The following is a 13,794-nucleotide window of genomic DNA, read 5'->3' on the forward strand; positions in this document are numbered from 1 at the left end:
CTGTAGATGTTCAATGTTTATGGTTGAAAGATTTGTGCGTGGACAGTGCATGCATGAGCAGGAAGGAGAATTACTTCGGAATTAGTGTTATCCTGACAAAAATAAACCTAACTCCTGTAGCACTGACAAATGTATTTTTTTAAATAGAGGCACTTGTGAACTTAGATGTAAAATTTTAAAATGCATCAGTGCTCTTCAGAGACCTTGCTGCAGCCACTCCAATTCCAGACACCTAGGTGCCTCCTCCTGGAATTCTGACACTTGAAAACAAACAGAAATCATGCAAATTGTGTTTGGTGTGAGCAGCTTTTCTCCTCAGAAGCGTGCATCTACCTGGGAAGGCTGGAGGTAAAAAGTATAAAAATCCCCAATATATATCTGAGATTTAAGATATGGGGGATCAGTCAACTTTACTGAAGGCCACAATGTCCTGATTCCCATAACTGGTTTTATGCCTCTTCCCCCACTAGGACAAAATCAGTTCCACACAGAACTTTTACTCTAGGAGAAATTGGGGTACATGGGGAACAGATTTTCTCCACAAAAGTTTGTTTCTTGCTTCTTTTCCTGGGGTGGGAGGGGTGGACAGATCACTCAGATTTCTGGTTTCAGGTAGGTTTGTAGGTTTAAGAATTTGAAAACATGATTGTCTTTCCTAAAGTGTAAGCAAAGGAGAGGATCGTGTGAGCCCTGCCCCCAGATGACTCCAGCAGGCAGTAGGGGGTTCGGGTGGTGTTGGGGTGCGTGAAACCACTGCCTTTCCTTCAGGCTGCAAAGAGTGAAGCGCTCTGGGGAAGCGCAGTGATGTCAGCCCCTTCCTTATTTTCACCGCTGCGGAAAACTCTCTCCCCACCCTCCTCTCCAACTTCCTCCCTCCGCTGCGCTGGCACCGCAGAGAGCCCCTCCTAGAGGTGTTGGCACAGGAGAGTGCCCGGTGGGGAGACACCTCCTCGGATCGCTTTGCGCAAAATCCACCCCTGCCCCCCGCCCCCGGCCCTGGGATCCCGCCCGGCCCGGGCTCCCCTGCGCAGCGCGCGGGGTCGGGATGCGCCTCCGTGGACGGCTGGGGCAGGAGGGGGCCGCCAGCCGAGGACAATGCCAGACGCTCGCCGTCTCCCGCCTGACATTCCTCTCTGGCTCCGCGGGGGTCGGTCTCTGTAGAAAACAGAGCAGGAGCTGAGACAGCGGCGAGAGGCTGCAGCGGAGGCGCTTGGAACCCGAAAAGCCCCGGCGCTCTCGGGTACCGCGCATCGCGGTCAGCGCCGGCGGTCAGCAGCATGGACAGCAGCGCCGTGCCCATGACCGCCAGCAACTGCAGCGATCTCTTCCCGCGCTCAGGCTGCTCCCCAGCCCCGAGCCCCGGGTCCTGGGTCAACTCGTCCCACTCGGACAGCAACGTGTCCGACCCCTGCGGTCCGAACCGCACCGAGCTGGGTGGTGGCGACAGCCTGTGTCCTCCGAGCGGCAGCCCTTCCATCGTCACGGCCGTCACCATCATGGCCCTCTACTCCATCGTGTGCGTGGTGGGGCTCTTTGGAAACTTCCTGGTCATGTATGTGATCGTCAGGTAAGAACGGCGCCACGGGTCCCCGCAGAGAGCTCAGCGGCTGGTGGGGGGGGGGGTATGGGGTGGGAAGGGACCCCCTAAGCCCCAGGGGGTGCTTGCCGGGGGACGACAGAGAGGAGGTAAACTGGGGGGCTGTGGCCACGACCTCGGACAGAGCGATTGCTCTTTGCGTGGGAAATTTTACCTCTCTGTTTTTTTTCCTCCATTGGTAAAAAGAAACCAAATTTTCGGGAACAGAAAAGTTGCTTTGACAAAGGCCATAAAGGTCTGGCAAAAACGAGGGGTGGAAGGAGGGAGAGAGAAAGGGAAGAGAGGAGGAAAAGACAGAGAAAGAAAGAAAAGCTCTATCTCAGCACGCTTCCCTGTCCTGAAAACCAAGAGCATGGAGTTCTGCACTCAGAGCCTCCGCAGAGCTGTGGAAGCAGCAAGTTGTGAGTAACGAGAGAGGAACTGGAGTTAGTTTTTCCTAACTGGGGAGCTGAGTCTTGTCAGCTTTTTAAAGCATGAGCCTTGCTCATTTTCCTGCCCCACCACAGCCCCACCCCTTCTCTACCATGTTCAAGCAGCCTTGGCCTCACTCTCCTTCCCCTCTGTTACCACAATAGGTACGGGAAGTTTTCCTGGCCTCCCTCTGTGACGGTGTCACTTTGTTTTGTTAGCTAGACCAATTTGCTGTTGGTAGCTGCAGATTCTCTAAGTTACAAATGGCATCTGGAAGAGGTAGGATGGTTCAGGAGATCTGCAGGACATAACTGATTTTCAATGCCTCTAAAACGTGGAGCCATCTAGGAGGGACCAAAAACATCGTAATTCTGCATTAGAAACTATTATATAGGAAGTTGTAACGGGTACTCGAAACTAAAGGAAGTGTCTTTATCAAGTGAAATCATTCCAAAAGAGTTTATCCAGGTGTTCCAGATTTATTTGGCAAAAATTGTGCAAGATTTCAGTGTTCAAATAGAGATTGATGTTGACTGGGTGGGTCTATGTTGATGTGTCTGTTCAAATACTATTTGAAATGTGGAATACTATGTGGTCAATTTTGTTAAACAGGATAAATTATTTAACACTTTAAAATGGCTCCTACTTTGAATTTTTCTTCCCACCAGCGGTTATATGTATATAGGGAACACGGCATTTTCATATTCAGTTACAACATTTGCTTCACCTATTTGGCAAGTATTGTAGGTTTCAGTGGAGCTTGTGAATCATTTAACAATCACCCTTCTCATTATGATTTCATTACTAATGTGCTGCAAATTGCTTGGAATTGATTCTTTCTACTTACGTGTCTGATTTTTTTTTAATTAATGATTACTAAACAGTAAAGCTAATTTCCTTACTCTTTTAATGAGAAATAAGCTGTGTCTCTGAGAAAAGAGCACCATCTATTGAGAGGAAAGCTAATAACAGAAAGAAAAATGCAGGAAGAGAACCAATGGAAGAATTTATTTTTGAAAACATTTATTTTATGTAATTTAATACAAAGATTCATACTAAAGATAAAAGCCAACTCCAACTCTGCAGTTATAATAATATAAAAAAACCTGTCTTTTAAAGGAGAAATATTTTTTCTTATTAAGGGCCTGTCTTGAAAAGGAGAAATATTTTATCTCATTTTTTAAATGAAAAAATCATAGAATCATAAACTGGCAGAGCTAGGAGAAACTCCAGAGATTATAAAGAGCCTCAGAAAATATAAATGACTTCTCTAAGAGCAGGTAGCTCATAAGTCTAATATCACTAAGTCCCTCAGCTAACAGAATTTTTGTTTATTAGAGCAGCAAATCATGATTTGAGTTAATTCAACTGTTGGTTTGTTAGAGGAGGTTAGCTAGTGGTAATAATGAGGGAATGATAAGTTACCCCAAGATTTATGGGTAGAATCCTAGAGGACAAAAAGCATGAAATGAAAATTACCAAAGCATCCAGTGATCCTGCCATCTGAAACATAATCTTTCATTCCCTTTCGTTGCTTCTCCTTGGTATTTTCCTTCCTCGTATTTCTCCCCTTTAGCTTTTGCTTTTCTATAAAGAGAGAACCAGGAGAGCAGCAACCAGCCATAGAATAAGCAGATTAGTCTTGCTCTAGGGTCTACGAGGGAGCTGGTTAGGTGAGTTCATTTTCAAGGCATCACCCTTTGACTTCTTCTTGACTTGGAGAAAAATAGTGACACTGTATCTCACCGAGCATATATTAGGCTTTGTTCTCTGCACTGAAAGTTCTGACAAAATGCAGCACTATTTGAAAGGTCAACTGAAACACCCACCTGTAGCTGGTTGAGTGTGTAATTCCAAGGTCAGGTAACCCTCTTGCAATGTGGTTGTGAAACAGAAAAATAGGCAGTTCCATAACGGATGACATGACAGGGGAAGCAGCTGGTGGTTGAAGAAAACACGTCTATTCAGCTATGAATGTATAATTGACTGTCTCCAGGCTATGATGTTTTAACCTCCAAATGATCAGTTCAAGGATATATTTATTGTCCCCGATAAAAGGGTAAATATAATTCTGCATCTATTGAAGAGTATTGAAGAGAGTTGCTCACTTCCTTCTATTCAAAATTCAGCAGCTACTACTGAATGATCAAGTACTTACAGTTTTCTGACCAGATTAAGAAAATATTTATTAGAATGTTTTAGTATATGGCATGAATCATGAGGCTCAGATGACTATGGCAACAACAAACAAAAATAACTGCAAATACAGATGCCGTGATGAATTCTTTTCTGTTCTGTGTCTTCTAACACCATCATTATCACCACCTTCATTAGCAACATTAAATAGTATGACTTAAGTGGGATTTTCGTGTAGTACCACACCAAGGAATATAAGGGAGGAAAAGCGATGCTGTGATATGATCTAAAAATTTAAAACCCATATGTTTAGGAATAGAATATTATCAGTAATCATCACCTGAAAACCTTCGAAGTTTTAAAAACAACAACAAAAAAGCTTGCAGAATAATAATGTTATATAAATTACCACAAAAGTTTTGGAAAATAGGATGATAAAAATATTTTTAAGTAGCAATTATTCAAAATGGTATGATAGTATATTATTGTCAAGAATCTTTTTTTTTTTTTCAGTTTTTGGCCAGGGCTGGGCTTGAACCCACCACCTCTGGCATATGGGGCCGGTGCCCTACTCTTTTGAGCCACAGGCGCCACCCTATTGTCAAGAATCTTTTTATAAAAACATTCAAAATAAGACACAAAGTTACAGCACCAGAGATATTTCACTGATGGAAAATATTTGACCAAAGTATAGAATAACCATATTGCAAAATCTAATATAGTGTGACACGTGTTTATTCTCTGAGGGTTTTTTCCAAAAAGATCTGTCCATGTAGCTCTGAACATGGTATGTACAGATACTGTGAGAAAAGATGGAGGCGTCGGAGCTCTGAGATCTTTCTAGCCTATGTAATCCATCCTCCCAGTAAGGTTCCAATGAATAGCTCCAAGTAATAGTGCCTGCATTTATTTATTTATTTACTTACTTACTTGAAACAGAGTTTCACTCTATCACCCTTGGTATAGTACTGTGGTATCATAACTCACAACAACCTCAAACTCTTGGAAGCAATCCTCTTGCCTCAGCCTCCCAAGAAGCTGGAACTATTGGCACCTGCCACAATGCCTGCTTATTTTTAGGTACAGGGTCTTGCTCTTGCTCAGGCTGGTCTCAACTTCGTCCCAAGTGCTAGGATTATAGGCGTGAGCCACTGAGCCAGGCCCAGTGTCTTTATTTTTAAGATTATTTCTTAAGGCGGCACCTGTGGCTCAAGGAGTAGGGTGCCGGCCCCATATGCCAGAGGTGGTGGGTTCAAACCCAGGCCCTGGCCAAAAACTGCAAAAAAAATAAAAAAGATTGTTTCTTAATTTAATTAGAGAAATTCTCAGTGTGTCTAGTTATCAGAGAAGAGAATTTAAATATATGCAATATGTTACTGTCGTTTCTTTTTCCAAAAATGTATTTCTGATTTTAGAAAAAGTTCTTCTATGAGCTTATACTTATTCTTATATAATAAATATTTGATTCAGTTTTAAATTATAAAAGCATCAGTCATGCTTTTTTGGAACAGAAGTATAAGTTTTTAAACTTAATTCAGACTTAAGTAGCTGAGAAATTAAGGAATAATAAAGTTTTAATCTAATTTAAGGATATAGGTGCATGTGTATACACACGCACAAACACGAGTATATGTATGTGTGTATATGCATCTATATTTGAATTAATTTAAATACTATATCACTACATATGCCCACTAGTAAATTTTGTAAAATAAAAAGATAATAATTTATTTAAAAAACTTAAATTTTAAGAAAGTTCACTTTTTTTTTTTAAGTCCACAAAATGTCCTAATTAGAGGACGAACTTAAAGGAGAAAAAAATTCAGAAACAAAATTTTGTCCTTAACATAATGGCTCAGATCAAAAAATACCAACTTAATTTCATGTCTTTCACTTAGTAATGGAGAGCTTCCAGTATCAATTACAATTTGAACTTTAACTGCTATTTCCCATATAGGTGCTGATTCTGTGGGAACACCTCTTCCCCTGTGTCTCCTGAACAAACTAAAGTGCTTTTACTTTCCTTGGTTGTAAGCTGTGTCTTTACCATTTACATGGAGTTACCCATCACTGAGTTTCTTATACTCTTCTTTTATTTTTTGCAGTTTTTGGCCAGGGCTGGGTTTGAACCTGCCACCTTCAGCATATGGGGCTGGCACCCTACCCCTTTGAGCCACAGGCACCACCCTATACTCTTCTTTTTTTCTTCCTTGAGTGAACTATCTTTTATTTTATAAAATATTTTCAACATAAACATGTATAATTATGTAATGATTCTTTTAAGAAATTATATATATAATTTTAATAATTTATACTTCCATATCCATGGAGGAATATGGATGGAGAGATAGATAAATAGACAGACAGATAATCTAAAACAGTTGAAATCTCCTCTGCTCCCTCACGACTGCCAAGGTAATGAATTTAGTGGAGATCATGCATGTGCACATTTTTAAACTTTTACTACATCTATGTGTTTACCCAAAGAAAATATAGGGTGTTTTTTTACATAGTCTTATAAATTTTTGTCATCTGTATCATATTACCCTTTTCAGTTTATACACATAATTTGACTTATTACCCCAAGTTGTTCTCATTCCAATAGGCCATTGAGAGAAACTAGATGTCAAACAAAACCACAAAAACAAACTAATGTACATTCTAGCCGTTAACTCTCCTGAGTAGTTTTAACTGATCCACTAAGAAAATTATGTGCTAAAAATTATTTGTAAAAATGTCTTTATAATTGGCTTCCCAAGCTACTAATATTTTTATTAATACTTAAATATAATATTCAGGAAGATTATTTTAGCTATTGCTACAACAAATAAATCTGTTAATAAATTTAAACAAGGGATAATCTCTCTATTTCTAAGACAAAAATAAAAATAATTGGTCTCTGACTGTCAAAATGTATTCAAATGATAAGTACTGACAATATTTACTTTAAGACTCTCAACAGCTTGTAGAGACCCCTTCCTTATGCATAAAAGTTAAAAATATTATTTCTTCTAGAATCCCACTTAAGGTAGTAGTTGAAATAGAATGTTTTGGCAACAGGGGAAAAAATAAGCTCATTTTGATAAAACAACATGATGCTTTGCAGTACACAAGTGGTAAATACCAAGACTAAATGTAGAGCGAAATTTTATTTATCTATTTTATGTATTTATTTATTTATTTATTTATTTGAGAGAGACTCTCACTTTGTTGCCCTTGGTAGAGTGCTGTGGTATCATAGATCACAGCAACCTCAACCTCCTGGACACAGTGATCTTCTTGCCTCAGCCTCACAAATAGACAGGACTACAGGTGCCCAACACAACAGCTGGCTATTTTTAGAGACAGGGTGTCACTCTTGCTCAGTCTGGTCTTGAACTTTTGAGCTCAAGAGATCCACCTGCCTCAGCCTCCCAGATTGCTAGGGTTACAGTTGAGTGGAATTTTAAAATATGAGAATTCGAGTCTTCAGTCCTCACAAAGTTTAACATAAACTTAACTGAAAGTTTGAAGATTGTGGCAGCAATCTTCAAACTTGTTTTTAGATGTAAGCAGATATTTCAAGAACTTGGAAGCCAAGGTATAAAACAGATGAAACTGGACCTGACCTGACTTAATCATGTATTGGGACCCAAAAGCACTGCTTGGCTTGCATATCTTTCCCACTTTCCATGGCTGTCCCCAGGACACCTGCATGGAATGTCTCTGGCTCTTGCAAACAATGGCTTTCATATTGTGTGAGATCATCCCTATAGCCACTCTCACTTCCTTCACTTCACCTTGTCCTCGGCCATTGCTTTGCAAGTCAGGATTGCCCAAATAAAATCTGGTTAATTCTTCACCTTAGCTGCCTCAACATCACTTGCCTTCTGCCCTGGGGCTTTTTACTGGAGTAATTGCCCTCTGTAGGAATCAGCCTGGAACTTACGTAGGCACTATGGACCTGAAGTCCATGGAGCAGCACTTGACAGAGAAATGGAAACCTGGGGACAAGTGGTCCCCTTGTTCTCCTCTCTCTCAGATGCAAGATCCTGGGACACCAACTATGAGGCACATTCAAAGGTCCCATCCACATTGTGGCATCTCAAGAATATGTCTTGTCTTGGCTTTTCTTCCTTTCTATTTTACTCTTTTAGATCTCCATATCTGTCCCTGCAATCATTTTGCAAAATGATTCACCCGCACAGTAGTTCTCAGCCTCTGCTAAATATTGTTTCTGTTCTTTTGTAATTGGTTACTATAAGTTATCTCAGTAAAATCTAGTTAAAAAATAGAGTTTTTACAGACCCATTGATATAAGTTTTTCTTGACAATTAAAAATTCTTAAGAAAAATTCTAATTGGTATCCCCAACTGGAACTACCAAGGTAGTTCCTAAGCTAAGCTTTCTCTTCCATACGTGTTCATGTTTCAGGATTCAGGAGAAGCTGCTGTAAGATTTGCTGAGCGGAGAGGGTGTAGGCAACAGTCATGTGCAGTGTTCAGTTTACCTCTTCTTGAGCTTGGGATGATGGGACCATTATTGTCTGTGATCAATAACGGCATTAAAAGTCTTCCAGTCCTTCTAACAAATTACCTGAGACTGTGTAAAAGAAAAACAACCTAGCACTCCCATCACCACTGATTTCAAGTTATAAAATAACTTTAAGAGTATCTTGTGATGATTAAGCTCAGGAAAATTTCAGGATCCTCAAAAGTAACCTAAGACATCAGGTACAAGAAACAAAATATGTAAGAAGCATCATACAGTGAGCCTGCCAAGCATCTCTTTCCTTATCCATGCTTTCTTACCTTACAGAACCTTTTTTCCTTCCCCACAAATTTTTCAGGCTGAAGGTCTTTGAACCAAGACATAAATTCCAAAAGGAGTAATAGTAGCGAAGAAGAAAACGGCCTTGGTTCAGACCACCAAGTGTCAATTGTGGCTCCACTTCAAAGCACTCTGTGACTCACTCTCCTTATCTGTGAAATGTGTGAATTGGACTAAGCATATCTTACGGTGGCTTCAATGACTATTAAGCACATTTTTTCCTGACTATACTATCTTTAATCATGTACAAAACTAAAATAGTCTTGGTGCCAATTCCATCACAACTCTTTGGATTCTACATAAGCTCAAATGGGTTCTGCCAGAAAGAGGGAAGAGGGAAAAGGAGAGAGAGAGAGTGTGTGTGTGTGAGAGAGAGACACTGACTGCCAGGTGTCCTGGCCAAGACCATAGTGAAAGTGAAAGTAACAGTCAAGATGTGGTTCATAAACTCCACATTATAAGGAAGAAGTCAAACAGAAAATTGTGCACTCCCCCAATGTTCCATTTCTTCTCAGAGAAGACACCACGTGAGGGTCACTTTTTTGAACACAGGTGCAGGAATGTGATGGGTGAAATGGGGTCATTTTCTTCACTGCACAAGGAGCTCCAAACAAAAGCTCCTGCTGTTTATGGATCTGTGGGCCTGAGGGAGGGATGAGAAAGACTAGGAGTGGGAAAGCACTGAGTCGGAGTGCAGAAAACGGTCTTCAAGGATCCTTGGTAAGGAAGTCTTCGCAAAGCCACCTGGGAAGTTTCTTGCAAGGGCTTCTCAAGATGGAGCCTTCTTAGGGATTAGGAATGCAACTCTGAGTGAGAGCATGCCTGGAAAAGGTGGCCAGGGCACACTCCTCCCTCTTTTTCATTCCCTATTTAATTCATAAGAGATTGCTTTAGTCTTCACCTTCAAATATTAGTTACATTCCAGATATTGTGTTCTAAAACTGATGCAGAGAGATAATGCATCAAATGACCCTTGTGAACCAGTGGACAGAGATGGAACACTTGATGAAATCTGTGACGAGTTCTAATGACAGATCACTATGCTCTGAATATGTTTCTGTCTAGGCAAGAATATTGTCAGATACAGTTTTTTTGTTTTATTTAATTAGACCATGTGTTCATTTATCCATTGTATAGAAGTAGGTGTGTCGGAGCACTCAGGCTACCATAGCAGAATGCCACAGGCTGGGTGGCTGACAACAACAGCAGGACTTTATTTCTACAATTCTGGAGACTGGGAGGCCGGGGCAGAGGTGCCAGCAGGTTCTGGAGCAGCATACTTCTTAGTTCATAGATAGCTATCTTATCACTGTGTCCCCATAAGACATAAAGCTCTCTAGGGCCTCATCATAAAGGCACTAATCACATTCATGGGAGCATGACCTACTCACCTTCCCAAATCCCTATGTCAACTACCATCACACTGGAGATGAGGTTTCAGTGAATGAATATGGGTAGAACAATTTAATATATAGCAGTAGGTATCCTAAAGTGATTCAAATAGTTACCATTCATATTTACTAAATCAAGCCAGCCTGACTCACCATCTTCCAGTACACTCATAATTTATCTCTTCTATATGTTTTTCTTCACTTTTCCCTCTTCTTTATTTTTCTTCTATCATCTAATTCTTTTCCTATCAAAATCCTTCTTATACTAGTCTCAATTTAAATCCATTCTTCTTTAAAGCCTCCTCCAAGTACTCCTATGACTAATTTTTCCAGCAGTGAACTCAAAATATGTTACCTTCATGAAAAGAAACCTGTGCATGGTCTTACAAAATGTTACTAGATATTCCTTGCAGATTTGAACTATGTCTATCTGTTTGTGTTTAGGTAAGAAATTCAATATTCAAAGTGGACCAACAGAACTACTCATCTTTAAATTAACTATGTAATTCTAAGTTTTTAGCAATTCAAATCTACCTCAAATTATTCAGGAATAAAATGTAACGTGGAAAATTGCCTCAATTTACTGCTTTATTCATGCCTATTTAGCTCTTACCACTTGAATTATGAAAAGTGATCTTTACCATATTAGCAAGTCATAAATTCAAATACGCACACACAAACATGTCTATGTATGCATATATATATATATATATATATATGTCACAAACCTTGCATAGGGAATAGATTGTTACTCTTATAATAGACATACAAAGGGTAAAATTCAAAGAAGTAAAAAAAATTAAAAGTTAATATAGTCAATTTTCATTAGTCATGGAAATTATGTTTTATAAAATCACTGTGACCACTGAATTAGCAAATAACAAATATTGGCTTCTAGGGGAAATACAGGAGTAGGCTCCTGTGAGCCCCTGGTTGTAATATTTTCATCAGGTAATCAATCCATAATCTTGCTTTATATGTGTTTCTATTTAAAGGCACCTTATTTAATATGTAGTTGATTTATTAGCATTGAACTCCCAGTTAATGGCACTATAACTCACACCTGCACAAAGCTTTTCTGGCACAAGTACTTTTTCCACCAGGCACATCACAACCTTCTTGGCTTAGGGACAATAGACATTAATGCAGCACTATGCGTGGGGCCATTATAAACAGTGAAATCACAGGCAGAAAATATAGAAAGGAGAGAAACAAGGCAATAAACAGACTCTAGAAAGGACAATTTCCCACAGTATGTGCTGAAACAAGATGGCAGCCCAGAGCTTTGTTTGACCTCACCTGGGAAAGTGCTCACAGAGGGACTCAGATTTTTCACTGCTCTTCACTTGTCCACACAAGTCGTCAAATGGCTGCAAAAGCCCACAAGTGTTATGGTTGGGTTAAATAGATCTTAGTGAATAGGTCAATTCCCAAATACAGAATTCTCAAATAATGAGGATCGAATGTGTATACAGTCTTCTTCATAAAAGTATTTTAAAAACACAACCAAAGAAGAAAATCAGGAAGCCATGTCCCATATTAAATGTGGCCGCAAGGTCATGACCTGAAGATAAGTTCTCTGTTTTTGTCATCATTTACTATAGTTAGGTAGAATCGTTAGAAAACGAAATGGCGTTCCATATGCCTCACTCATTAGTCACCAGAAGCCTAAGCACATCACGCAAGCTAAAAACATACATATTTTATTTTGTATATGGAAATAAAATCCTCAAAATTAAATTGACTCCCTTATATTTCTAACAATAGAAATTTAAGTAAAATTGGGACTATGTGATATACATAAGGAGTGTCAGGATCATACTTCAAAGTCAGCATATAGGTTGGTTGTCTCTTACGCTTTCATTTTTAGAATAGCTCTAAACTTCAGAAAAGACCTTTAGCTAATAAATAGTAACTGCACTATAGCTATAAAATCACAACGATAACTTGATACTTATATAAAATTGAGCAATTTTTAAGCCACCGAATTCTTATTCTAGTTTTAATAACAAACTGAAAAGGGCTCTCGGCCTATAATTTAATGGTGAGAATGAACAAAAAAAACCCAGAAATGCAATACAGAACATAGAAATCTATTTTATAGCAAAATAATTTTATGGGCCAATGTAATGTTAAGATTTAAGTGATTCTGAGATAAGACTCTCACCTCATTCTGTTCCATTGAGATGTACGTATAACTCACACCCGCTGGAGAAAGGGGGTCACCTTGCTCAGTCTTTCCTCCAAAGGCCTAGAAAGTAAACATTTGAGGCGTTAGCAACCAAATGATCTCTATCACAGCTACTGAAGTCTGCCACTGTGGCCCAGAGGCTGTCATGGGCAACACACAAAGTCATACACAAGACAGCAATGAGTAGCCACCACTGCTTTCCAGTAAAACTTTATACGGACGCTGAAATTTGAATTCCATATAATTATAGTGTGTCAGATTATGATTTTTCTTTTGATTTGTTTTCAACCACTTAAAAATGTAAAACCATTCTTAGCTGGCAAGCCACAGACAGAGGTGGTAGGCTGGACTTGTCCCATAAGCTGTCTTCTGCCAAACTGTGGCACAAAGCATGCTAAATAAAATGTGTATTTTTGTAGTGGTCATAAAATAGTTATATATCACCTTCTTTGGAAAATTTGATTTTACATTATTTAATAGATGAAGACAAAGCACATTTAGTTACAATAACCCTAAAACCACCTTGGAGTATTTTTGAACATCAGAAAATTGCAATACAGATATGAAGTTAACAGAAACCAGAACAGCAGCTATGGATTGTTAAGGCAGAGGATACGGCTTTTCTGCAAGTGATATTGAAACTGGGTTATAATAATGACCATGCAGGATTGTCTCAATTTCACTCCAGGCCCTCATCTCTAATTGTTGACTCTTCATTTGGCCCAGTCGGCCGTGTTCATCACCACCTTAGCCAGCAATTAAGGAGGAAGGAAGTGCTCAGAAAAAGCATTTCTGATGAATTTTCCTCGTTTGGATATGCTTTGTGGTTACCTTAAGTCACTGCAATTTTCTAGGCTTACTCACAATATTTTCATCTTCAATCATTCGGAAGCTTTCAGGAAAAATTGAAAATGTCATCTGCAAAGTCACATTAACTTCTTGGCAAATGTAAAACGTGTTCTCAAAGGTGCCTCTGCCTGCACCCCCTGTGTGCACCCAAAGAGGGAGCGGCAGTTTCATCTCGCTCCACCTCTCTTTATGCCGTTTTAAACTTAAAAGCTCATTGCTTTGATTTTTTTTTTCTTTTCTTTATGACTTACATAATTGCTCGTTTTTTAAAAAAATTGTTTTTTGCAGTTCTCAAAGACTGCTTTGGAAAATATTGTTACTTAGTCTTTAGAACCCAGACTTTTTAACTAGATAAGAAGTAGCCCTGGGATCGCCTAAGGTGTGTTTAGGACGTTTGGAGGCCCTCAGCT

At 39.5% G+C, this 13,794-nt stretch overlaps 1 protein-coding gene across 2 annotated transcripts in view; it reads left to right on the forward strand.

Annotated features, from left to right (window-relative positions):
• The first annotated feature begins 999 nt into the window (after positions 1-999).
• The window catches only part of OPRM1 (opioid receptor mu 1), a 58,333-nt gene continuing 45,538 nt past the window's right edge, over positions 1,000-13,794 (forward strand). Inside the window, exon 1 of one of the 2 annotated variants that reach the window (XM_053591328.1) lies at positions 1,000-1,567. In XM_053591328.1, coding sequence (XP_053447303.1) covers positions 1,278-1,567 — 290 coding nt within the window. In that variant the 5' untranslated portion in view covers positions 1,000-1,277. The remainder of the gene's footprint in view (positions 1,568-13,794) is intronic. The other variant, XM_053591329.1, reaches the window with a different exon arrangement.

Source organism: Nycticebus coucang, chromosome 5 (assembly GCF_027406575.1).
Source record: "Nycticebus coucang isolate mNycCou1 chromosome 5, mNycCou1.pri, whole genome shotgun sequence".
NCBI classification, from domain to species: domain Eukaryota; kingdom Metazoa; phylum Chordata; class Mammalia; order Primates; family Lorisidae; genus Nycticebus; species Nycticebus coucang.